The sequence below is a fragment of the Vitis riparia genome, chromosome 12 (genome assembly GCF_004353265.1).
Source record: "Vitis riparia cultivar Riparia Gloire de Montpellier isolate 1030 chromosome 12, EGFV_Vit.rip_1.0, whole genome shotgun sequence".
Taxonomy (NCBI): domain Eukaryota; kingdom Viridiplantae; phylum Streptophyta; class Magnoliopsida; order Vitales; family Vitaceae; genus Vitis; species Vitis riparia.
Window position 1 is genome coordinate 21,265,022 of NC_048442.1, and position 27,708 is coordinate 21,292,729.

The 27,708-nt window shown below is 35.8% G+C and overlaps 1 protein-coding gene across 1 annotated transcript in view; it reads right to left on the reverse strand.

Moving 5' to 3' along the window:
- LOC117926734 (probable sugar phosphate/phosphate translocator At1g06470) overlaps positions 1-27,708 on the reverse strand; it is a 30,354-nt gene that overhangs the window by 465 nt on the left and 2,181 nt on the right. Inside the window, exons 3-12 of the mRNA XM_034845993.1 lie at positions 27,502-27,671; positions 24,634-24,719; positions 24,425-24,474; positions 16,985-17,052; positions 6,458-6,558; positions 6,277-6,289; positions 3,488-3,672; positions 3,167-3,253; positions 2,381-2,475; positions 474-655 (exon numbers count right to left, since the gene is read on the reverse strand). Coding sequence (XP_034701884.1) covers positions 514-655; positions 2,381-2,475; positions 3,167-3,253; positions 3,488-3,672; positions 6,277-6,289; positions 6,458-6,558; positions 16,985-17,052; positions 24,425-24,474; positions 24,634-24,719; positions 27,502-27,671 — 997 coding nt within the window. The 3' untranslated portion in view covers positions 474-513. The remainder of the gene's footprint in view (positions 1-473; positions 656-2,380; positions 2,476-3,166; positions 3,254-3,487; positions 3,673-6,276; positions 6,290-6,457; positions 6,559-16,984; positions 17,053-24,424; positions 24,475-24,633; positions 24,720-27,501; positions 27,672-27,708) is intronic.

Below are 27,708 nucleotides of genomic sequence, written 5' to 3' on the forward strand. Positions count from 1 at the left end.
AAAGTAAGAAAGTTAAAACTAATCCAAGTTTGAGAATCATGTAAGAAACCACATATCTTACTTCAATCCAAAGAAAGACCACTTAACTGAATAGGAAAGACAAACTCAGACAAATTGAGTAATGAAAAACAAAAAACACTACCACCTCTAATATGAAGATTTATTATATTTTATTTCTTCAAAATAGGATATATACCACACAGTGAAAGGCACATGAATTTTTAAATAAAATCTGATAAAAATGAGAGTGGGTAGAAAAGCATAGAACAAGTAAAGGTGTCCATGATTAACATGCACTTTGTTGGCAAGGTACACAAGTATGAAACTCTATCAATGCTACTTTCACATATGCCACTATATAGGTGCATAAGAAGTTGAATCTAGAAACTCATAGGAACAGACTGAACATTATAGAGGTCAACCAAATTATTCAACATAACAATCATTTAAAGAAGATAGAATTAAAGTCTTACTTAAACTCATTGAGTTCAAATGGTTTGTCAACCAGGGCTTTCAAGTGCTATCCTCTTGCTCATCCACCTCCTCAAGAATAACATATCTTGCATTAATATTTGATTTGAGTGAGCCAGCAATATCACCAGCAGTATCACCCATGTCAACTTCATTGCTGTGGCCCGTCTGTAGCTTTAGATATCTAAACAATAAAAATAAAAGTAAGAATTAGAAAGATGACAACACAAAGACATATTATGAGAACTTTGCTGTTGGGGGAAGCAGGATACAAAATGCATTAAATGGTCATGATCTGAAACCTAATGATAATGACAATAAAGAATATCTACTGTCCAGCAAAAAAGTCAAAGCACTAACAAGTTTTTGCATGGCATGCATCAATGCTCTAAAGATTGATTAAGGCTTGGCTCTTTATCATATTTGACAAATTAGGTTAAGCACTCTTGGGATGAATTAGTAAGTGTAAAAAACAGGTATTGCATCAACGCAAGCCTTGACTGGTTGATCTTAATGATCGACTCATTGACACCAGATTTCACAGACTAGGGAACAAACTCTTAAATTTTTAATTATTTCCATCAATCGAGATTTTAGAACATTCACTAACAAAGGACTTAAAAACAAGAAATCAATACCAATGATAAACCCATCTTGGAGAATAAGTCAATGGTGTACATGAAGCTTATGCTATACATGATTAGCAGGCTGGAACCATTGATATTCACACGTCAGTGCTAAACTGATGGGAATTTACAGGTGAACATCTCATCATTTGCCTTGCTGACAGTCACTTGCAAGGTGGTGCACACCTAATGAAATTGCACCTCTATAAATGGAAGGAAAATCTTGCAAAACTTCATCAAACAAAATGGTTGGCAATTCTGAGGAAATTTCTTGCTTTAAAAACTTATGATAGCTGCCTTTATAGCTAACAAAGGAGCCATACACCTCAAAGATATCATATTATTCAAGAACTAAAAGGTTTCATTACAAACATGAAATTAGTTTGGGATCTCTTTGGATTTGGTTTTTTAGCATATTATTCCTTCCTTTTCTTGGGGGTTGGGCGTGGTTTATAAGGAAGATCATACAAAATGTCAACTTTTTCTATCTAAGATTTGGATTGCCAAATAAAAATGACTAACTACACCTATGTAAAGCACAAAGTCATCCATGAATCAACTGTTCTCATCAATCTCAATAACTTAATGAAGAGTAAAAATAATTTAATTTATCATGATTTATATTTTGAATTAAAGGTATCAGCTCTATTTAGATGGCGTGTAATCTGCAATGTAGCACAAAACTTGATTACTTCAGGGCTTGATCACACACAACCACATTTTTTTTGTCAACCAAACCCACACAACATAGCAGGATTCAACTAGGTGAACCTCGGACAAAATGCAAGGAGATAATCTTTTCTTTTCATGAAAATTTCTTCCTACTCTAAATATGAAGTTTTGGCAGCTTCAACTCATTGGTTGTTCTTGTTACAGACATGTTTTCCTTCTTTATAATGGTTCTGTTTTCTCTCATTTCAAGGTTAACTTGTCCTTCTTGTACTCTTGATTCATTCAACAATGAATCGTTGTTTCTATAGCAAAAATGGCAACATATTTGGAGTTCCTTTCATATAGATGGTGACAATGCTAGTTATTGACACCAGTGGAGTTCTAGGAATTCATCCTATTATAGAAATGGAGCCTATATAAATAAATTCATATATATTCTGAAGCTTCATTTAGGTGATTACTGGGGTATAGACTTCATTTAGCAACAAAACATATTAGCTTGATAGTCCTACAAACTACAGAGTATTAACTGCATTTAGCAACAAGATCAAAGGAAGCAGAACAATGACATGTATAAACTTTGCTCAAAAACATGTTAAATGATGACTTACTTGTACCAGTTGAATAAACTAACACCAACCATGATTGTGAATAGACCAACCCCCTTCAACCAGGTAAACTGATCATGGAAGTAAAAGACTGCAACCTGAACCAGCAATATACAAGGTCAGAAAATGATTTGGAAACAAATGGAAGGGATCAGCAATGTGCCAATGATTGAGCAAATATGATCAGGATATAAAACTAACCAAAATCATGTAACAAATGAAATAAAACAACTAAGATCATCCAGGATATGAAATTGATCTGAAGGTAATAGCAAGGAGGATTTTAACTATAGAATTAGGGCAGGATGGATTAAATGGGAAGTGCTTATTGAGTGTTTTATAACTGTAGAATATTTTTGCTGAGCAATGACAAATTTATTTGTGTCAAGTTAAAGCAAAATGTTATAAGATGACACTAAGGCTACCTATATTTTATGATACAAAAGGTTTGGGCAATTGCCCCCACAGGCAGCTCAACTGACTCAAGGATAAGAGGTCCCAAGTTAGAGCCTGAGCTTACCTGATACACAGTTCTTGGAGAGGGCAAGCACCAGTGGTTTTTCCTAGTCCAGTCAAGTGGGGCTAGTAGATTTACTTGTTTTATCAAAAAAGAAAAATGTTTGAGCATTTTAAATAAACGTTTAGAAAATGAAAGTAGGCAAAATCAGAATGCTTAGATGGATGAGACTGACAAACAGGTAGTCAAGAAGGCAGGATACAACCATAGATATATGGGAACAGTCAAAAAATTGCATATCCATTTATCAATAATTTAACAACAGCTCATACCAAAATAGTGACAGCCTCCTTGACAACCCCTGCTATAGTCACTGTTACAGCACTAGTTACTGAGACAAGAATGTATTCTGTCAAAACCTGCAACAAAAGGAAAGAGCAGAAACTCAGACCAGGCTTATTCAGACCAAGAGGAATACCAAATAAGTTGCCAAGAATAATTTGACAGCAGCAGGAAATGTATGTAAAGCCTGAGAATAAGTCATCAAATACTGTGTCACCAAACAAGGTCAAGGCCCAGCAAAGCAATAATAAATAAATAAATAAGATGAGACCAATGCTAAAAATTCAATGAAAATAAGTCAGTATTCCTACCATAAAGAAGGCCAGAGTTCCACCAATTAGCATCAGCAAGCAGCTCCGTATGACATGCCATGAACTATTGAAGTAATTGTTCGTTTTAAATTCATACCACGGGTCCATTAGAAGAGAAAGTAGAGCGGTAGCCACAGTCATCACTGGAGCCACATAGCTCATCAATGTAAGTGGATTTTTCAAACCTGGAAACAACCACATAGAGGAACCTTATAGTGATCATTTTAGATAATAAACATACAGAATTAACTCTAAATTTAAATTTTTTTTAAAAGAAAAGGCAACCCCAAATGGGAGGAAACAGAGGATAGTTTGCCATCAAAGTCCAGGCTATGACAGAACTGGAAAAGCTCACATTAATGCTGTTTCACTAGTAAAGTCATATAGTAAAGAGAACTATGTTATATGGGGGAAGAATCAAACCCCTTATACTTTGGAAGCTCTAACCTTTATTTTCTTTAGATATAAGCCCACTAGGAATTTAGTCTTGGTATATTCCATTACAAACGGTGGTTAAAGATCCTTCACAATGCCCATTTCAATCATGCTATACTATACAGATAAACCTGTGCTAGTCATCAAAAACACTCAGGCATACTCAACATGCATTATTAGTCTTTCAATACCATAACTTCTTCAAATCAGATCTCTAAAATATGCTATGCGACATATAGGAACTCCATTCACTGGATTGAGCCTTTTGGTATATAGATTTAACTTCAGCTTTTTGCGTCGGTCAATGGCATTCACATGATAACCAATTGAGACTTAATTGTGCACTGATTGAGTGCCCAGCTCAACTAATTAACAGGTCAATAAAATTTACCCAAAGAGCACCCATCAAACCACCTCTAGTTCAGGACCCATTTCTACAGTTCAGGTACACTCAAGGGTTTCATGGAACACATTTATAGTTCTTTTGCTACTGGAGCATATAAAACTCAGCCCCAAATTCCAAGAATGATCATGGTTCAAAGTATCAAGTCTATTGACCAAGTAGCATCCGTCTCAGCCATGGCCACTATGAGTCTGATGCATGAGTTGGTATCATGCAATTCAAGAATAACTTAGTTCCAACTCAAATATGAATTGCTTGACTCTCCCAAACAGCTTGAGTCACAACAAAATGACTCAAATTTAATGAAAATGGAAGGAAAAAAAAAACTAGATAATCTCCAAATATCTTAGATTCCTCTTATCAATTAAAAAAAAATATATTTAATACATTAGTAGGAACACCAAAACTACAAAATTGACTTACTTTCAAACATTTTTTTTTTTTCAAGATATAACAATTATGAAAATTTGGTATTGGATGTAAAGATGAATACAAAAATATTTTAAAAATTCTTATATCTTAATACTATCATAAACCAATTTTGTGCTTTTATGTTATTAGATAATGGCAAATATGATATTCGTTTATTTATTAATTTGTTGAGTCCATTTAATTATAATTATTTTTCTAAAATTTTTTATTAATTTTTTAGAATTCTTTTAGTTTTTAAACTAGTATATTGTGTGTATCATCTAATACCGATCTGAGATATTGAGATCAATACACCTTAGAACTTGCTAAGTTAGCAACCAATACCATGACTTTGAACCATGAGAATTATTGGGAGATCCGAATCCAAGCCTTTAAACACAATTCTTTCAACAACGAAACAACCAGCACAACCTATTCTTGCTCATGGGTTCATGTTTTTGCTTGAGGATTTAGCCAAGACAAATTTGAAGGAGTTCGGATCTTTGAGAGTGCCTTCTTGTGAATTGGGGAGTTGATTAGTAAACATAACATGGATCAATTCCAGAGATCTTCATGTTTATGATTTCAAACTGTTGAGATTTGAGGATCCAAGTTAGGTAAGCTGTGTGAATGATTTGTTCTTTATTTCCATTAGTCACTTTACCATAGAGCACATCACTTCATTTAGACTAGGTTTCACATGCTGAAACAAATGTACATAGTATAGACATTAGAAACATTCACTGTATATTGTTCTTCATTTTTACAAACCAATAGACATTTTAACCATGTGCTATCTCAGAGCAACTTGATGTTAATGTCCTCAGCTTGACCAAGATGGCAATAATTGAGTTGTTTCAGGTATTTACAGCATTTATTCCAGATTAGGGTATGATGCTATAAATAACGGAGCCCTAAACATATCCATAGTTTTCAAAATTATTTGTATTGAATTTTTATTTTTTTATAAGCCAAAATTATTAGTATTTAATGATAATAATAGGTAGTGAAGTGGAATGTTTCACTTTTCCACAGGTCACCTCATATCATACTTGATATTTGTTTCCATATTATTCATATATACCATCAATCTTGAATTCTTCTAATATCATCCTAAAAATCATAAAAATAGGGGGAGATAAAGCAAGACTCATTGAGATATAATGGGATATTCTCAGCCATTGGCAGAACTTCAGCACTCATCTTCTCCTAACCTGATATAGGCTTTCATGTGATTTATCCTCTTTTCATCAACATAAATCATATAGTTTTCCCCTAATTTCTCAAGTAAATTAACAGAATCTTAACTTTAATAGTAATAAAAAAAAATACCTGACATAAGATTCACAAAGCTACTAATAAAGAAATATCTGACATAAAGATTCACAAAGCTACTTACACAAGTTGTGAGGATATTTTAGATGTTACATAAGTGAGGAGTGGATCTACATAGTTTGCATATGTGCATGTTATGTGGAACTCATAGGTTTATACTAACTCACAACAGTAGCCATCCCAAACACAGAAGTATAGTGCTTACCATAGGCTTCTTTCTTCATGTCAGTTTCGATATCAGCATGCACCAGCAGAATGAAAAGTTAGGTCCAAGCCAACAAAGGTAAAGTAAGCACTCAGAGTTATAAAAAAAAGATAAGCTAACTTTTGGATCCAATTATTCACGCCCCAGTGATCATGTAATATAAAGTAAATAGACAAAATACCTGCAGAAGAATCTGAGTCATGGACCAGCGGAACCCAGACATAACAGCAGCAAGCATAACAAAAATGAAACCCCAAATCTCAAACTCTGTCTCTTTTGCAACTGCCACACAGACATATATGTCAGGAATGAAGAACAAGAATAATTAACCACCAGAAAAAATTTTAAAGCTTGAGAAATGCACTACATTACTTTATCAAAAATATTAACAGTAGCAACCATGGTTAATATTTGCCTGAACAAAGGTACAAGAAAGAATGTCACTATGTAACAGTCAGATCATTTTGTTCAATTGAGGTTTATGGCTACCCTGGAACACCTAAATAAAACTAACATAAAATGAACACAACACTTTGAGAAACCAAAATTGCTTTTGTTTGAACAGCAAAAAAGGAAAAAAAGAATGCGTTCACATTAACTCATTACACCTCTAGGCAGCCTATATCAATGGATCCCACATTCTTCCAGTCCCCAGTAGTCAAAACTCTGGTGATGAAACTCCAGATTCAAATGGCACTGACCTTCCTCCTCTCACCAATAATCAGCAACTCATGCATCTCTGTTAACCGCTAAGGCAATAAGAGATAAGAACCTGATGTAGGACAACCCTAGGATGGTTGCCTACACTCAAAAGTAGGTGGATTAGGGTTTTTATTTTAGGGTGTAAGGAGAGGAACAAGAAGTTTATGGTAGAGAAAAAAATAAATAAAAAAATAAAAAAGTAGAGAGAGAAGAAATGACAAAGTAAAGATGGAAACCTTAAAGTCTCACTAAAGCCTTATAGGAGTCTCACCATTGAAGATTGCAACACTTGCAATGAAAAAAACATAATACTATTAATATCAATCAATTTATTCCTTTGATTTACATTGATTAGCCTTATTTATAGGTTTCTCTAAAAAATCCAAAGTCTACTAGGATTCTAATAACCTATTATAACTCTAATTCTTATTATAACATTCAAAGTCTACTAGGACTCTAATAAATTATTATGACTCAAATTCTAATTATATTATAACCTAACTAGTTAATCTTTATTTAACTCTAACAAATACTAATCCTAATTTAATTTCAATTAATACTAATCCTACTTAGAGTTTATTTATGTCTTCCATTTCCTCCTTGAATAGACTTTAAAAGACTTTCCCTCATCGATTCCCCCTAGCTTGAAAGGACTTGGCTCCAATGAGTTAGATGCTTGATAAAATTAATAGTGATCAAGGTTAAGATTCTGAAAATTTGTTGTTGTAATCCATCTATTGTCAAAGTGTGGTTTGCCGAACCATTTCACCAAAAAATTTTGGTATCCTTGTCGAGTAGACACAAGTTAATCGTCAAGAACATACTCAATCTCAAGACGTGGGCTAAGACTAAGTGATAATTGAAGATCCAATTCTTCACTTACCTCGTTTTGATGACCACGGTAGATAAACAAATCTCCCACATTAAATATCAGACTAAAATGCAATTCTAAAGGAAACTCTAACAAATATGCATTCTCACCCAACCATTTTGGTACCCGAAATGGACCCATTTTCTTAGCTTGAAGCTTTTGATATGTGCTTGAATGAAATCTTTCTGCACGTAGATGAACCATTACTAGATGTTCTCTTGAAACTACATATATCTTTGATACGCATCTGTTGCCTTTTTATAGACTCATTGCTGATTTTGGATTTTTCTCATACCTTTTCATGTATATCTTGTATATGACGTGCAAATGCATCACCATCTTGGCTGGTGCAGATAGAAGTAAGTAATGGTATAAGATCAATATGTTGTTTAGGTTTCAATCCATATGCCAGTTCAAAAGGTGAGTACCCAGTAGTGCGATTAGTGGAGCAGTTGAAAGCAAACTTAGCTTGTGGCAAGACATTGTCCCAATTTCTCAACTAATCTCTCACAATGCATCTCAAAATATTACCAAGGTTGTCATTGACAACTTACATTTGTCCATCAATTTGAGGATAAAAAGAACTTAAAAATTTTAATTGAGTACCTAGATTAGCCTATAAGATTTTCCAAATTTAGCTCATAAACTTGACATCACGATCAAAAACAATGGATTGTGGTAATCCATGCAATCGAATTACTTCTTTAAAGAACAAGGCAACAACATAAGAAGTATCTGAAGCCTTTTTACATGGGATAAAACGTATCATTTTGGAAAATCTATCAACCACAACAAATATAGAATCAAAGCCCTATTGCATCCTTTGTAATCCAAGTACAAAATCCATGCTCAAGTCTTCCCAAGGTTTGGATGGAATTGGTAATGGTGTATATATTTTGCTTTGGCCTTGGAGTTAGATGTTTTAACTCTCTTAATAAGGCTCTCCTCTGCAAATGGATTTGGTGCTTTGCTAAGGAAAGGGATGCCTTTTGGAGAGAAGTTATTTGTGGTAAATTTGGGGGATTGGAAGGAGGTTGGTGTTCTAAGGAAGTGAGGGGCAGCTATGGTGTTGGTCTATGGAAGGCTATAAGGCTTTTGTGGGAGTTAGTCTTTTCCAGAACTCTCTTTGTAGTGGGCAATAGGAGAAGGGTCAAGTTTTGGAGAGACAAATGGTGTGGGGATGAGCCTTTATGCGTGTCCTTTCCTTCCTTGTTCGCTTTAGCTAGCTCAAAAGAGGCTTGGGTGGCGGATTTGTGGATGCACTGTTCTAAGGGGGGTGAATGGAACCCAAGCTTCTCTAGACCTCTAAATGATTGGGAGATTGAGACGGTGGAATGCTTCTTGTTAGGGATTCAAGACAAGGTGGTGGTTGAGGAGAGGGAGGATGAGGTGTTTTGGGCAATTACAAAGAGTGGATCCTTTTTTGTTAAGTCTCTCCTTTCTATCCTCGAGGAAGTAAGGGTAAGCCATTTCCCTACTAGTATTGTGTGGAATGCTTAGGTCCCTCCTAAGGTTAGTTTTTTTGCTTAGGAAGCAACATGGGGGAAAGTTTTAACTTTAGACCAATTGCAAAGGAGAAGGTGGTCTTTAGCCAATAGATGCTCCCTTTGTTATGCTTATGAGGAGTCAATTGACCATATACTCTCGCATTGTGGGAAGACAAGGCTGTTGTGGGAGCTCTTGTTCTCTTTGTTCAAGGTGTGTTGGGTGATTCGAGCTTCCGTTAGAGAGACCCTTTTAGGGTGGCAGGGCTCATTCATTGGAAGAAAGAGAAAGAAAGTGTGGAGTGCAACGCCTTTGTGCCTCTTTTAAACAATTTGGAAGGAGAGAAATAGAAGATCTTTTGAGAATATAGAGCTTTCTATTTAAAGGTTGAAGTTCTTGTTTTTGTGCAGTTTATTATCTTGGACAAACATGTTTATGGAACATACTTCTATATTCTTAGTTGATTTTATTGATTGATTGGGGACAGATTGAGGGAGGGAGTATTTTTTTGTTTTCCCTATCCTTTTTGGCGCTATTAGACAACCGTCGTATACACCGTATGTACTTTGGTGCCCCCCTTTAGCGTTTTTATACAATTTGAACTTACTTATCAAAATATATATATATATATATTGCTTTGAACCCTTTCCTACTTGACATGCTCGACATTGCTTGATAACCTTCCAGATATCCTTCTTTAAACTAGGCCAAAAGAGGCAATCTTCCACCAAAGCAATGGTCTTAACTCATCCAAAATGTCCACCCATTCCGTCTCCATGAAGTTCCCATATGACATGATCACGTACGTAAGTCCTTGGTAAGCATAAATGATTTTTATAAAACAAGTACCCTTCTAAAATCTGGAAATCAGCATGTGTTGCTTTTGAACCACTCAAAAGAGAGAAATGAACATCTCCAAAATCAGCATCATTGCCATAGCAATACTTTAACTCTTCAAATCCAATGGTAGTGGCTAACATGTTTACTTAAAGAAGGGCCTTCCTACCAAAGGCATCAGCTACCTTATTTTCAACTCCTACAAAATGTTGTAAATTGAAGGTAAATAGCTAAAGAAAACAGCTCCATTTTGCATCTCAAACGTTAAGCTTCTTTTGAGAATTAAGATATCGCAAGGCTTCATAATCCAAATACAAAACAAATTTCTTGTAACTGAGATAATGCTGCCAAATGTCTAATTGTTTGCACCACCGCATAGAATTCAAGATTATATGTGGGGTATTGCCCTTGAGGCCTGGTTCAAGTGGTAAAAGGATGAGGAGGGTTTGTGGGAGGTTCTAGATTCAAGCCCCAATAAGGATAAAATTTACCCATCAAAAAAAAAAATTCATATGTGGAGTACTTTTTCTTTGCTCCATTGAGCTTCTCACTAAAGAAAGCCACAAGATGTCCTTCTTAGCTAAGAATTGCTCCAATTCCCACATGGGAAACATCACAAGCCATCTCAAATACTTTCTCAAAGTCTAGTAGATGTAAGATAGGAGAGTTCACCATCCTGGATTTGATTTCTTCAAATGCCTTGTTGGCTGCCTTGGTCCAAATAAATGAACCAGGTTTCATGCATTCAATAATCGGGGTCATAATAGAGTTGAAATTTCGAATAAATCATCGATACAATGTAGTCATTCCATGGAAGCTTCACACCTCATGGATATTTGTTGGTACTAGACAATCCACAATAGCTTTGATCTTCTTCAGATCTATAGTCTATATAGATCTACTAGGACTCGAATAACCTATTATAACTCAAATTCTATTTATATTATAACCTAACTAGCTAATCCTAATTTGACTCCAACAAATATTAATCCTAATTTAATTCTAATTAATATTAATTCTACTTAAAGTTTGTTTATATTTTCCCTTTCCTCCTTGAATAGACTTAAAAAGACTTTCCCCCATCAGAACCCACTATGCAAATTCCCCTTCCCACACTAGGCATCCAGCCAGAATCTGGACCTCCTCCTCTACCCACAGAAAAGCAGATGAAGCCCTGGAATGCATCTCAACTCTTTCAAATAGGTCTCCACAAACTACACCCTAAAGAACCTTTACCATTCCCTGAACACCAGTCCCAATCTATCCACCATTACTTTTCTTCAAAGACAATCACAACAGTCACCTAAAAATCTTCACAGCCACTTGCCAAAAAAGGCTTTGTTTAGAAGAAATAAATTCCTAATCCCCAAAACCCCTTTCATAAATGCACACACAAAGGACCAATAAACCAAATGAGAGTGCATACCTACCTCCTCTCATGGAAGCTTTCACTGATCTCAGGTGGACTAAAATAGGCATCACAAATTCAGACATAGCATAGAATAAGACTCGATAGGGTACTAAGAATGAAAGTAAGCCATCCCCCATAGATAAAAATTGCCTCTTCCAAACCACAATTTTTTTTCCCCTTCATCAGGACACCACAAATCTCTTTTTCAAACTGCTCAATCACCAGATCCCACACAGCTCTAGGTTTAAAATTTGTTAGCTTACCCACCTCACGCCCTAGTACAGAAGCAGGGCCTCAAGATCCACAACTGCCCCCAGAGGAATAATCTCACTTTAGGACTTATTGATCCTTTATCCAGAAATGGATTTAGAACACAATAACATGCACCTAACATATAAAATCTAAACTTCACTCAGGCACAGTAAGTAAGAGTATCGTCAGCAGGCAACAAATCAGATAGCTCAAAAACAATACTTCCTTTAAGGTCCAGCACAAGTTGTAAACTTGTGTACTAGTGTCAGAACCTTTTTGTTATGCAATTTTAATCTAATTTTGCATCATTTTTCTTGATATATATATATAAAGTACACCTTCAAACCATAAATGGCTAACAGTCAACCCCCCACCATCACCACTCTCCACAACCCTCAAACAAAGCACTCAAAAACTTCATTACCAGTAAAATGAGATAAGGAGTAAATCATCCCCAGCTGCAAACCTCTAGAACTAGAAAAACAACAATCAAGCTGCCCATCAACCAACATCAAAAACCTAGTATAGAATTACCATTTTTTTTTTCAATTTTTTTAGCAATTCTTGAAGTAACTAATAAGGGAATTTTAAAACCGCTACAAAGTCTTTTGAAACCTTTGGGGCAATTTGAGTTCTTGCTAAATTTATATATTAGGAATATCTTTGTTTGGGGCTCTATGACATTGAAAGTAAAGAAAGAGTCAACATTTGGCAGCATATAAGGTTGGGAGGCCATTCACTGTTTCCTGTAAAATTATGTATCCATTTTTCCCAGAAGAGTTCTGGGGTGAGAAAAATTACTTTCTGATATATTTTTTACTTTCCCAAAGTATTCAGGGAGGAGGTGTTAAAAGCTCTGCAAAACTTTGGGATGATAAGGCCCCAAGCGCTTGCAAGTTTCCCTTGGTATTCTAGAAGGCAGATTGGGGCATAGCTCATGGAAAAATGATGAGGTTCTTAAAGAAGTTCCATGAGGCTGTTATTTTGGATAGAAGCTAGAATGCCACTTCTGTAATGTTGGTTCCCACAAAGTGTGGTGCAAAGGATGTCAAGGACTTTTGGCCTATGAGTTTGGTTGGACGTCGATACAAGCTATTGGCAAAGATTTAGGCTAATAGGTTCTGAAATGTTATTGTTAAGGTGGCCTCTGATTCACAAAAAGCTTTGTAGAAGGGAACACATCCTTGATGTGATTCTTACTACTAATAAGTCCAATGACTCTAAATTCAAAAGCTCTAAATTAAGTGTTGCTTGCAAGTTGAATATTTGAAAAGCATATGACCAGGTTAACAAGGATTTCTAGCTATCAATTATGAATATGATGGGTCTTGGGAAAAAATGGCTCAGGTGTATTAAAGTATTTCTGATATAAGGTTCTTTGTGTTGGTGAATATGCCTTCTATTGGTTTCTTTTCAAACTCTCCTGATTTGAGGCAGGGTGTCACTCTTTCTCTCTACCATGGTTCAAAGTCACGTATCAATTGTTGATCCAGCAGGTTCAAAGGCACACATCAGTCATGGTATCTCAAATCGACATTGGATGATACACACAATATGCTAGTAAAAGAGTTCAAAAATTCTAAAAGAAATAGAAAAATAACTATAATTAGATGGACACAACAAATTCATATATTTGACATTATCTAAATAGTTATAAAAGCACGGAATTGATTTATGATAGTATTAAGAAGTAAAATTTTTGAAACATTTCCATTCTCATTTTACACCAAATACCAATTTTTGATAATTAGTATATCTTCATAAAAAGGTGATTAATAAAAAAATATTTGAAAGTAAATCAATTTGAAGTTTTTGTTCCTACTAATGTATTAAAGCATCTTTTTTAATTGATAAGAGGAATCTCTAAGATATTTAGAGATTATCTATTCTTTTCTTCCATTTTCATTAGATTTGACTAATGTTGTTATAGCTTCAAGTCATTTGGGCAAGTCTAGTTATTCATATTTGGGTTGAAACCAAGTTATTCTTGAATCGCATAATACCAACTTGTGTAGTGGACTTGTCACAGCCATCTCCAAGACAGATACTACTAGGTCGATACTTTGAACCATGTGCTCTACTTGCTTGTGTTAGCTATACAGCTCTAAGTTATTTTATTTGTACGGACATGAAAGTGACTTCAATAGGAGATTTCTCTTGAGGAAAAGGGGTAGAGCAGGGGCAGAAATTTTGCATTTGTTTTCTATAGATGGTTTCCTTTTGTTTTGTGTTGTATGTGAGGTGGATCTCTTTTTTGCTTCAAAGTTCCCTTTAAGCTTAAAATCAATCTTCAAAAGAGTAAGTTGATTCAATGGGGATGTGGCAACTGTGGATTTGCAAGAGGTTATAGGTTGTAGAGTAGAGAAGTTGCCTACCACTCACTTAGGATTACCATTGGGTGCCTTGTTTAGATCTATCTTGATTTGAAACTTAGTGGAGGAAAGATTTAGAAGAAGGTTGGCTTATTAGAAGAAGCAATATCTTTCTAAGGATAAGAGGGCTATTTTAATTAAACCACAATCATTACCCTTTAAATTTACTATATGTCAATTTCACCCATGCTACAGGTAGTGAGGATTACGTTGGAGAAGATTTAGCAAGATTTTCTTTGGGGAGGTAGTAGTCTTGAGAAAAAGATTCATGTTGCAAGGTGGTCAATTTTTTATTCAAATAAAGGCAAAGAAGGTTTGGAATCAGAAGGCTTTTAAAGCTCAACAAGGCTTAATCACTAAAAAGGCGTAGGGGATAATTTAAGGAGGAAAGTAATCCAAAGAAAATTTAATAAATTGAAAGGAGGTTGGGTCTCAAAGGAAGGGAAGGAGGGTACAAGGTTGGGCTTTGGAAAGCCATTCAAAAAGATTGGGAACCCTTTCAAGCTTGCACAAGCATCATTTTCGGTGATGGCCCTCAAACTAATTCTATTGTGATACTTATGTGAAGTTAATCAATTGAAAGACTCTTTTCCAGCTCCATTACATCTCACCAAAGTGCTTGGATAGCTGACTTTTAGGACGAAATAGGCGGTCACACAAGATTGTCCTCTTGCTTTGGAACAAATTTCCTTGATGTAGAGTTTAGGATGGTGCAAGCTTTTCTTCAATGAATTCAAATTCTGGCTATGAGAATTGATTATGGTAATAAGCTAAGGATGTTTAGCTAAGAAAGGCAATTTTCAGTTAAAGCTTTCTATAGCTTTGAAGTTCAAGGGAGCAAGGCTCTTTTCCTGCTAAGGAGGTTGGATCCTGATGATGCTGGCCACTACCAAGTTGTTATTTCCTTCACAACCAGGATGAGGATTCAGCCAATCATATTAAGATCCATTATAAGTGGCTCAGAGTATCAACCTTGTTATTTTCTCTATTTAGGGTTTTGTGAGTACTCCTACCCAATTAAGGATTTCATTTTAAGCTAGCATGGAAGTCTCATGAGGAGCCATAAAAGGTTGTGAATGCTTCTTTGTCAAACCATTTGGAAAGAGTGAAATAGAAGATGTTCCATGAAACTGGAGAGCTCAAAAGTATTGTTGAAGAATCTCTATCCAAATACTTTGTCCACTCACTCTAATGTTGCTTTTCATATTGACTTTGGTTCAGCTCTTGAATTGTCAGACTGTTTACGAAGAGTTTAAAGTGTTCTTTTAGTTCTGTTACTTGAAATGCTCTCTGTATACTCCTTGTGTATGTGGGTTGTGCTCCTTTCAGTTAAGTACTTCAGAATAAAATCTTATTTGTGTTATCAAAAAGAAAATTAGTTTCCCATTGATCCTTCTATTGCTAGAGGTATATTCCTTGAGGCATTTTGGAGAACTTAGAGAGAAGACCAAACCAATTCCATGGCAGTTAGTACATGTTTCCCATATTTTTCATCTCATCTTCCACCTCAAATTTCTTTTCTTGCTCTTGTCACATCATCTGTTTCCCTTTACTGCCCCACATATCCTGCATCATTAAGTTTCAACCAGAAGACCAGAGAAGAGAAAATCATATTCTACTATGATCCTTATGGGTGCAACTTGGGCAGGCTGGTCCGATCAAAGCTGAACCCAACCCGATGTTTTGGACATGCTTGGGCAATTATTTTCAATACTCGGGTTGGGCTTAAGTTAGATTTTTTCAAACCGAGCTCAATTTGTGTTGGGCACAAGCAAAGGTTCGAACAACCCGAGCCTAATATGAACCCGAATATTATCATATATAATATTCATTTTTTTTAAGAAAAAATATCAAATTATATTATGTTATATACTTTTTCATACCTTTTTTTAGAAAACTCTATAAATTTATGCTTTTTTTTATCCTATTTATTATTTAAATTTTCATATAAATACATAGAGAATGTTCTTTAAAAAGCATTATAGATGGATTTTGTATTTTGTGACCCGGCCAACCCAATCAACCCAAGTCTAACCCAAACTTAAAGAAATGATGTTGGGTTGGGTTTGGATTGAGTGTCTCGGGTTACAGGTCGGGTTAGGTTGAGTTCAAGTTAATTGTTTCTTAATTCGAGTTGAGCTCTAGTTAGCTGTCAACCCGGCCAACCTGCCCAAGTTGCAACCCTATGATCCCACAAATTTTATATGGCAGAAACTGACTAAGATCTAAGGAGAAATTCATATAGCTGCTAAGGCAGAGATGCAAGCCAAGTGCCCTATTGTGAGCAACTTTATGCTAGGCAACATAAAAGAATTCCAGCCATGCTCACACGATTCCCTGTTCTAGGGTTTTATCAAGTAAGTTCTCAATTTACTAACTGATTATTTATCTCTCTGCATTTAGTTGCTCCTCATAAGGTCCTGGTTTGCATCAAGTAGATATAGTGAGACTAAGATAAGAGAGCTAATATAGATAAGGAACAAGTATATGATGGATAAAAAGGATATTAGCATAAAATTCTTTAAATGCAGCAAAAACCTAAAAGAAAACAGTGAAAAGAAATACTCTGGTTCATTTTGAAACTCTAGAAGGGCATGTTTTCAATTTTCATTGTGTTCTGTCCATTTTAATCAAAACAACAGCTGACTCGATATCAGGCACAGACAGAATTATATGGTCATATTGTTGATCACTTGATATTATCAATGACATATCCAAATGGTAGATGGAAAAAGTAATGAATTCATATAAAATCAATTAAGTGTAGACCATACATACCTGTTAATAAAATTCCAATGGAGATAATCATCATAATACCTAGAAGTTTAATGCTGGGAGATTCCAACCTTTCAAATAAAAATTTTCCATCAAAACAAGCAAGGCAAGTATAATTCAAGAAACTTACATTTGAGGATAACTTTTCCTTTTTTATAGGCAAACAAGAAGAAATATGTATAAAGAAAGCACCTGAAAAGGGCATAGCAAGGTACACATGTTGTATACAATTAGCACCAAAGTAAGCTGTAGATAACAAATAATATGAAAATAGAGGTTATGAAAGTGGCATCTCATTCATAAAATACCTTTATGGTGAAGGAGAGGCGGATTTTGGGTGGTGTCTTTTTTTTTTTTTTTTTTTTTTTTGCTAATAAAGCCATTAACTACAAAATGAAGAAGGCCTACAATCATGTTAACTAGTATTTCAGTCTTGGTTTTGAGCAGAGAACAGGCTTTGTATAGAAACCAATTGGGTAGACCAAATGCATCTCCACACTTGGATTTGCTATGTTGGTTAATCAACGCTAGTCTGCTTCTGCGTTATTTCCCAGGTGTCTAACAGGAAGAGAGGCTCATAGAAGTTTGATGGTTGGCTTGGCAATATTATAGATATTGCTAATGAGGTGGGATACCCCTTCTCTCAGTTCCTAGCTTAGCTAATCAAAGCAACTAGTTTCTTTTGTTGGAAACTCTTTTACTCCCTATTTATAGAGCAGTTTTAGTGTGTACAGTATTTTTCTGCCTATAATCTATGCAGATAGTTTGATTTCTACAGAATAGCATACTTTTCTACCTTTTCAATAGCAATAGTACATGTTGGAAGGATTACTCATCCTTCATTATGTTTACCACATATGTAAAAAAAATATTTTTTCTAATTCGAAGTACTTTGTCCAATATGCCTATATAGTTCGTGTCATTATTTAGCATGACCAAAAAGGTTAGATTGATTGAGAAGATTCAAGTAGACTTCCTTTGGGGAGGAAGGGCTTTAGAAAAAAAGTTTCATCTGGTTGAATGGTTGATTGTTTGCAGGGTAAAAAGGAAGAGGGGCTAAGAATAAAGAATCTTTCCTTCCTTAATAACCCCCTTCTAGGAAAATGGAGTTGGAGATATGGGTCAAAGAGTGAGGCCTTTTGGAAAAAGGTCATTCAAGGTAGTGTTCTTATAAAGTAAGGGAAGGGTATGAGGTTGGGGTTGGAAAACCATCAGGAAGGGTTGGGAACTAGCTAGCAATGGAGTATCCTTCAAGGTGGGAGATACAAGGAGGGTGAAATTTTGGAAGAATAAGTGATGCGGGGATGAACCCTTAGCTATTTTTATGTCTTAACTCTTAACTTCGTCAAAAGAGACTTAGGTGGTGAATGTTTGAGAATATATGGGTGAAAGGGCACATTTGAATCCTTATTTCATTAGACACAAGAATAATTGGGAGCTAGATTATGAAAACAATTTATTTTTTCAAAGTTTTAAGGGAAGCCCATGAAAAGGGATATGAAGGATAGAGTGGTTAGGATGGGTTCTATGAATGGGGTCTTCTCTGTCAAATCTTGTTATTCATGGGTTCTAGGAATAGGTTCTTCTCTATCAAATCTTGTTATTTCATTATGGAGCTAAGGAATGCAATTCCCTTCCCCATGGCCATCATTTGGAATTCTTAAGTCCCTTCAAAAGAGAGTTTTTTTGCTTGGGAAGCTAGCTAGGGCAAAGTCTGAACCATGGATCAGAATTAGAAGAGAGCGTGGGCATTGGCAAATAGATGTATTCTTTGCAAATGCGAAAAGGAATCAATAGATCACACTCTCATTCATATTCCCATAAAGAGATTTCTTTGGCAGCTTTTGCCCTCTTTGTTTAGCGTTGCTTAGGTCCTTCCTTGTTCGGTAAGTAACATTATATAACAATGGCATGGTTCTTTTGTGAGAAGGAACCATAAGAAAATTTTAAGAGAGGCTCCCCTTGGTATTTTTTGGACAATTTGGAAGGAAAGAAACCAAAGAGTGTTTGAAAGTAAGGAGCAATCAGTTCAAGCACTAAAACACTCATCCCTTAATAATCTTATGTCATGGGATAGCATGTACACTGAAGTAGGCTCAATGCCTCCTATCAATTTTGTAGATTAGGTGGGTTCTTGGTGAGGAAGGGAGTGGTTGGTTTTGGGTGTCCTCTCTCTTTTGGGTTTTTGATGCCCTTTGTATAAGGCCCATAGATCTTGGTGTATAGCATCCATGTTCGTTATTTATAGAAGTTTATTTTAGACCTACAAAGGTTTGAGGCAAAGGGAACCTCTCTCCTTATCAGATTGTCTTCTTTTTTTCCTCGCGATTATCTTCTATTTTATGAGTCAATTAGTGACAAGGTATTCGAACGTGGATTCCTTTATGTTTTGTTGTAGCTCTAGATATAAAGTCAATAGAGGAAAGTGGCCTTATTCTAGTAGGTTATGTGGTGAATGTAATTTGATGTAGCCGTTTGGATGTAGGAAGGCAAAGTTGCCAACCACCAACGTGACATGTTTATTTAAAGCATAGTTTTAAAAGGCGCGCTAAAAGCACGACCACTCCCTAGTTATAACACCTCACTTGCCAAGACATGTGTCTTATTGAAGAGTTGCGCCTTGTCTACTTTATTCTTCCTTTTTTAACACTTTTATTCTTGAAATTTCTAATTACATTTGAAACTTATATAAGTTCATTATTTTTTTATTGAATGCTTCTTTTAAATGTTTGACATCTTGAATTATTTATCGATTGGATTAGATTTTGAATCATATTCTATAAAATTGATATGCATCCTAAGTCGCATTTCACTTCACTCAGGCGTACACCTCGTGTTGCGCCTTGCACCTAAGTTGTAGGAAATTTTTGTCTTAGGTGCACCTCAAACCTTTTAAAACTATGATTTGAAGTACCCTCATTAGCTTCCTAGTGTACCCTATGTCCTCCATTGTGACTCTGCAAGTGAAGCACATTTTGAAGATATATCTTCTGCCCTCTTTCTTTATTTTCTCAATGGTGGGGATTAAGCTTGAAAAAGTCCAGCATGATTTCCTGTTAGGAGGTAAGATGGGCAACTAGGAAGTAAACTGCATTAGGTGAAGTAGGCCTATTGTTTTTTCTTATAAGGATACAAGTGAGTAGGATATTATAAGTCTTTTGGTGCCCAAGAAGGCTTAATTTGGTGAATGGCTGAGGAGATTTTCCATTGAGCATTAATTTGTGCAGAAGAGTTACATTCAATGAGTTCTGCAGGATATACAGGTGATGATGTTCTAGGGCATATAGGAAGGATCGCAAGTTAGTTCGTAGGAAAGCTATTAAAACAGCTTTAGTTTTCTTTCAACCAAGACTGAGTATTTCTATAGGCAATGGACTTAATCAGGTTTCAGCATTGTTTGGGCTAGGGATTCTTTGTTGAAAATTTGTTCCCTAGACTTGCTCAACATAGCATCTTACAAAAATGCAAGGGTGATTGATTATTAGAGTAGGCAGCTAGCTCGTAGGACACCAGCGTCCACCATTGGAAATTAAGTTTGTGAAGTCGCTTTTACACCTTATTTACCTTTATTTGGTAGTTTTGAAGAAAGACAAGTGTGAAAGGTCTCTAAGAATGGTTGTTTCTCTTAAGTATTCATACCAATCATTTTTTTTTTTTTTTTTTTTTTTTGATAGATAAGAAGCAATTGTATTGAAAAGCACCAAAAAATGTTGGAAAAACAAAAAATACTCCCTCACTCAAACCGAACCAAACCAATCAATAAAATCAAATAAGGACATCAATTTGTTGCCTATAAACAGACTGGACCAAGAAAACAATCTACATAAAAATAGGACTTTGAGTCCATGATTAGAGAGCTCCTCATTCTCAAATGATCTTCCATTTCTCTCCTTCCAAATTATCCAAAAAAAAAGGCATAAAGGAGCAGCTCTCCAAACCTTTTCCGCTTCCTCCCCACAAAAGAGTCATGTCAAGCTAATAGAACGTCTCTCACAGAAGAGTGAATCACCCATGAAATACCAAAAAGAGAAAACAAAAGTTGTTACAACACCCTCAACTTGCTACAATGCAAAAGGATGTGGTCAATTGACTCGTCATGAGTGTGACAAACATCTATTGGCCAAAGACTAACCTTTCCATTGTAACTGATCAAGAGTCAAAGCTTTTCCCCAAGTCATCTCCCAAGTGAAAAGGCTCACCTTAGGTGGAACCCAAGCATTCCACACAATACCATATGGGAACGGCTCAGATCTCCCCACCTCCAGGTTAGAGTAAAGGGACCTAATAAAGAAAGTTCCTCTTTTTGCTTCCAACCAGCACACCTAGTCCTCTCCTTCCTCAACTACCACCTTAACAAGTAGCCTTGCCAAGAAGCGCTCCACACTCTCAATTTCCCAATCATTAAATGCCAAGAGAATCCAAGAGTCCACACACCTCTTCCATTAGAGTGAGACCATAAGTCTACCACTCAAGCCTCCTTGGACATAGCTAAGGCAAATAATGAAAGAAAAGAAACACTCAAAGGTTCATCACCGCACCATTTATCCTTCCAAAACTTTACCTTGCTCCCATTACTCACTGAGAAGGAAATTCTACAAGTAACCATCTCCCACAAATTTCTTATGGTTTTTCATCACCCAAAACCATAACCATCACTCGCTTCCTTAGACACCAACCTCCTTCAACTTCCCCATACTTACCGCTTACAATTCGTCTCCAAAACACCTTCCTTTCTGTTGCAAAGCGTCAATTCCACTTACACAAAAAGGCCTTATTATGCGAAGAAAGACGTCAAACTCCTAGGCCTAGGCTCCCTTTCCTCTTAACTAAACAAAAAGTGGCCCACTTCACTAGATGATGTTTTCTCTCTAACATCCCTCCTCCCCAAAGAAAGTCCCGTTGAATTTCTAAAGTCCCACTGAATTCTCTTTAACCTTAACCTCACCATCCTCAGCATCCAGAACAAAGGCATAGTGTAGATTAGCAAGCTACAAAGAGTATTCCTAATCAGAGTTAGCATCCCCCCTTTGAAAATATACTGTTGTTTCCACATTACCAATCTTTTACCAAACCTTTCTTCCACTCCATCCCAAGCAGCCAAAGAATTATGAGGGGCACCTAGAGGAAGGCCCAACTAAGAGATTAGGAGCACACCCACTCTGCAGCCTAACACAACGGTCAACTCCTCCCAGTTCTCCACCCTTCTAATCGAAATGAACTCACTTTTGGTTAGATTAATCTCGAAATGGCCTCAAACCACATGAGTAACCAACTGAAGTTGGTCAAATGGGCATTAGAAGCCTCACAAAACATCAAAGTGTCATCGGTGAACAACAAATGAGAAACCTTCAAACCCTCTCCAACTCTACCATTCACCTTGAAGCCTGACAGAAAGCCACCCTCCCAAGCCCTCTGTAGGAGGCAGCTAAGCGCCTTCATGGCTAACACAAACAAGCATTCCTACCAATCTGTCAGTTCCAGGGAAGATTCTTACAATCAATCAACTTGTAAGCCCTGCCTAGACTCTTGTCAATTGGTGTTACTTGTGCAAACAAAAGGAGTTAACTAACCACATTAGCATACGCTCTGGTTGAGCATGCAATTTGAGATCTTTGTTTGCTTTTTTTTTTCTTTTTTTTTTGGTCCTAGTTCAGGGTGTCGGATTCTGCCTCATCCTGTTAAAGGCACATTGCACAGAGGTCAAATGATAATTCTGTGCTAAGGACCACACGAAGGAATGGAGAATAGTCCCTTTATGTTTGTTTGGTGCCTTGGGAAGAGTTTAATCAAAGGTTTTTTATGGGCTGAAGTTTTCTAATTTGGCTGTAACCAACATTAAATCTCTGTTTGTATGGTCAAGGGGTAATTTATCTAGGGGAATTTTTTACTGACTTCCCCTGAGAATGGGTCTAATCAGATATACCTTTCTTGAGGATAAAGTCTAAAACCATAGTAATTCCCTGTATTCAAAAATTACAAATGAAAGCAACCACCCCCACCCCAAGGAGGTTAGGTCTAATTACACAAATTTTTCCTCTTTTTCAAAAGAAAAGTAGATTAGGAAAAAGAAAAAAAGAAAGAAAGAAAATTAGCATCCTTCAGATTTTAGTCAAACAAGAAGACTGTCATATGCCATTAATTAGCCATCAATGTACCATTTCGTTGCTAATCTCACTGCTAATACAGCCAAAATTTTGAAAAATACCTATATTACCCTTAGTGCAAATTGGGTTTGGGTTTAATTAAATTTTTTATTTCTTAATTTTCTTCAATACATTTCTCAATTTTTTTGTGATGGGCTTATCTTGTTCTTCATTTTTTTTTCAATCTGTTTTTAATTTTTCTCCTTGGCCATGTTCCATGATTATGCTTGAAGCTCAATACGCTACCTCTCGTATGCTATCTTCTCTTATTTTTTTCCCAGTCTGTTTTTTAACTTTTCCCTGTTGGGCATTTTCCATGATTTGTTGCTGCAGCATGTGTTATCAATTATAAGCAGAACCCATTGTGATGTTTTTTTTTTTCCTTAATTTTTTTGTTTTTTGTACCTGCAGCACAATAGCTGCTAATAGTTGTGAATATTCAATTCAATTTATTTTGTTTCATTTTTTTACTTTTCCAACTTGATTTAAAAAAAAAAATGATGGGATTAAGATTTTGTAAGAGATGTGATAGAGGAAGAAGATAAAGATGGGGAAAAAATAAGGGAAAAAAAAAAAAAGAAGAAGGTGAAGTGGCAAAATGGTGTTGTTTACCCTTGATTTAGCGAAAGAGTAACTTTGACATTTTACATCATGGTTAACTGCCTTTAAGAAACAAAGTCTGATAGGTAAGATCCCTTTTTTTGTCACAAAGAGGAAAGGTCAGTGCAGTTGTCAAATACCTCAGACCAGGTTAATGCAACAACTGGGAAGGTGCTATGTTGTTCTTATGCCAGTAGTGTTTTTTTTTTTTTTTTTTTTTTTTGCTTCTTTGGCTCTTAAGTCACCTTGTACACTTCCTGTAGATTAGGGTTGTTTCCCCATTTTTGGAATGAGCTTTAAATCAACATATTTCTAGTTTGCCTATCAAAAAAGAAAGATTCATATTCATAATTAAATGCAAATAAGATATATTAACAGTAATTAAAGTAGATGATAACACGAAAGTAAGCCAATGATCAATAATTAGACATACTTGGTTTGCATCTATAGATAGGCCTCAGCCTGTTGTTTGAACATTTTGAAATAATATGTCATCATTCAATGTTGAAAATTCCCAAACACAAATTAGATTTAAATTGCTCAAAAATAGATATCAAGAAATTGAAACGGTAATGAAAATGATGATTTATCTGTGGGTAATAACTCAAAATCAATAGCATGATTGCACAAAGACACTTAAAATGCAACTACATTGAATGAAGTAAAATTTAATAAGAAGCTAATCTGACAAGAAACTCACCTGAATGCAAAAGCAAATATAAGGAGAAATATGGGAGAAGCAGATTTACACTGCAAAAGCAAGAACATGATTCAAGTTAAAGGAGGATTCATACAACCATACAATAAAACCACAAGGGACAAACTATAATTTCACCTTCCACTAAGACCTCAAAATAAGTTACAAAGCAGAAAAATAAAGAATAAAAGAAGTATATAAGGATAACCAACCATAGTTGCAAATGTAACAGAGATGAAAACAAGGGATGCATTGCTCAAGTTAATATCCAATGCTGTTCCAAGAGCTGTTGGTACAACTGTGAAAGGCAAAGTCCATCTGTATCAGTAGTTGTTAGAAAAGTCAATAAAACAAGTGCTAGAGAGATTCAGAACCAAAATCTAAGAAGAATGGAAGGCCAATATTAAGAGAACATTGAAATCTACCAAAGGAAATTATGTGATAATGGATGAGGTCAAAATATTATGCACTTAATATGAAATGAACAATGAAATATTTATCAGAAGATATATTTTATCAAGAAAACATCATCCTTGTACAAAAGATCTCTCTCAAACTTAACATGCATGCAGTCTATAACATTTCCCATTTAACTCAAAACACAATGGGATAATTCATCCTCTCTATTATCGCCTTTTAAAACCTCTTTCTGAATATATACTTCAAAAGAGGTGTAAATATACAAGTAATAATGATTGATTTTTTAGTCATTCCATCTAAAATCAGTGTCAGATGCAATATTTTCAGCCAACAAGAAAGAGTAATGGAATCTTCTGAGTGCATTGTTTCACCTATTCAAAACAACTCCCTGTTTCTCAACCATGATAATCATCTTTAACTAAGAACAACATTGGAATCATTGAACATAGTTTATCCACAGAGAAGACCTTCAACATTTTTTTTTATTTTTTTTTTTTTATAAGTAAAGAAGAGTAATTGTATTAAAAAGAGGCGCTAAAATAGCAGCCCATGATATACAAGAAGATACACTCACCCCCTTGCAACTGAAACAGAAAATTGTCCAAAAAGATATACAAGAGACAACCCCTCCCTCAAAGAGAGCCCACCCAATCAATGAAATCTATTAACATCAAAGGACCATTTTCTATAAACAACTTAGTCGCCTACCATAATAAGTATACAAAAGAACCTTTTAGCCTTTGGATGGACAACACGTCGTCTTCAAAGGCAATTCTATTTCTTACCTTCCAAACTGTCCAAAAAATGCACAAGGGGCCCACTCTCCAAACTTTCTTACACTTCTTACCCACGAAAAACCCATTCCAACTCAAGAGGGTTTCCCTAACCGAAGAAGGAAACACCCACAAAACTCCAAAAAGAGAAAAGAACACCTCCCACAAAGCCCTTGTCTTTACACAATGGAGAAGCAAGTGATCTATGGATTCCTCATTTGAATGACAAAGATAACACCTATTTGGTAAAGCCCAACCCCTCTTTTGGATTTGGTCCAAAGTTAAAGCTTTTCCCCATGAGGCCTCCCAAGCAAAGAAGCATACTTTTGGTTGCACCCAGGAATTCCAAATGATCTTCATTGGGAAGTAAACTGAAGATTCCAGCTCTACGGCTTTATAGAGAGACTTTACAGAGAATTTACCAATCTTCATTGGCGTCTACAACACGCTATCCTCCTCATCCATATTCACTCTCTTCCCACCCAGCCATAACAAAAGGTTCTCCACCTCATCCACCTCTCAATGATTGAAAGGTCTAGTAAAACGAGGACTCCGACTCCTCCCACCTTCTGAGACATTCCAAACATCCTTCACCTAAGCTTCTTTAAAAACAACTAAGGCAAATAAAGAGGGAAGGAATCACACAAAGGCATGTCCCCACACAACTTATCCCTCCAAAAACTCACCCTCTACCCATTACCCACCACAAAAGAAAGTCTACTACTAACGAGGTGTCAAAGCTTCCTAATTGCTTTCCGCAACCCTACACCATACCCCTCCCTTGCATCGCAAGAACACCAACCACCTCGTTCCTCCCCATACTTCCCCCTTATTACTTTATTCCAAAAGGCCTCTCTCTCATTCGCAAAACGCCAGCTCCATTTGCCAAGGAGAGCCTTATTAAGAATAGCAAGACTCTTAACCCCTAAATCCCCTTTTCTTTTATCTTAACAAACGGTCGCCCACCTTACCAAATGAGGTTTTCGCTCAAGAGCCCCATAGAAAATCCCTCTGAATCTACTTCAAACCCAATCTCACCAACCTTGGTAAGTGGAGGATAGACATGAAGTAAATAGGCAGAGAAGAACTTCAACATTATTATTCCACAAAGCTACAAATCCCAATGTGGTCCTATTAGAAAGCCTTTCTCATAGCATATATGGAGAGTTTGAGCACTGAAGAAGGCTACCAATACTTCCTTCAAGATGAGAAGCAATAAAATAAAAATAATTATAATTAAAAAGATAAAAATAAAAAGTGGAAAAGGTAGTTTTGCCACATATTAACATAAGTAGATTCAAACTGTGCCCCATTCCAGTCAGTAATTTCAGGATGAAACTTGATAAGGTACTCAAACCAAATGAGCCACACCAGTTCTAATCCAATCCAATCTTCCATTAACAAAACATGCAAGATAAACTACCCCTTTGTCCAGAAACTATTTAAGTTTATTTTTTTCTTTTTCTGGTTCACTATTTATGGAGGAACATATAAATAATATATATATACTTCATTGTAAAAGTATTTAATCATAAAGCTATTTCGCTCATGTAACTATATATAAATAGCAGCACTCTTACCCATGAAGGAATATATCTTCCAATTCAAAACAAATCTCAATCTTTTTACTTTCTAACTGTGCAATAGAAGGTTTTCAATACACAATTCTTCCCATTAACTTTTTGAAGCTATTTTAACAAAGATTGCAAAAGATATGGAAATCCCAAAATAACCCATTTTGGAAACCAACAGAAACAAGAACCAATATAGTTGACAAGAATCTATTAAATAATTACAAAGCAACTAGCAAATACCAAATGGAGTAAAGCAATAAAAAAAAATTTATATGGCATTTTATCAAGAAAGAATGAAAGAATTTGTTGCTACCCCTCACAAAGTAGTCTCTCCAAGACATAGTCACGCTAGGTTGAAATCTTTGAGACCAAAAGCATGTGATGGCTTTTGATAAAATTGCTTGCATTAGAAAGTGCACAGTATTCATCAATAAAGGAGCAGGGAACCTTCCCAAATCATCTCCTAGCAGTGTTTTATTGTACCTATCCAACAAAAACATAATAAAAATAAGCAACGTTT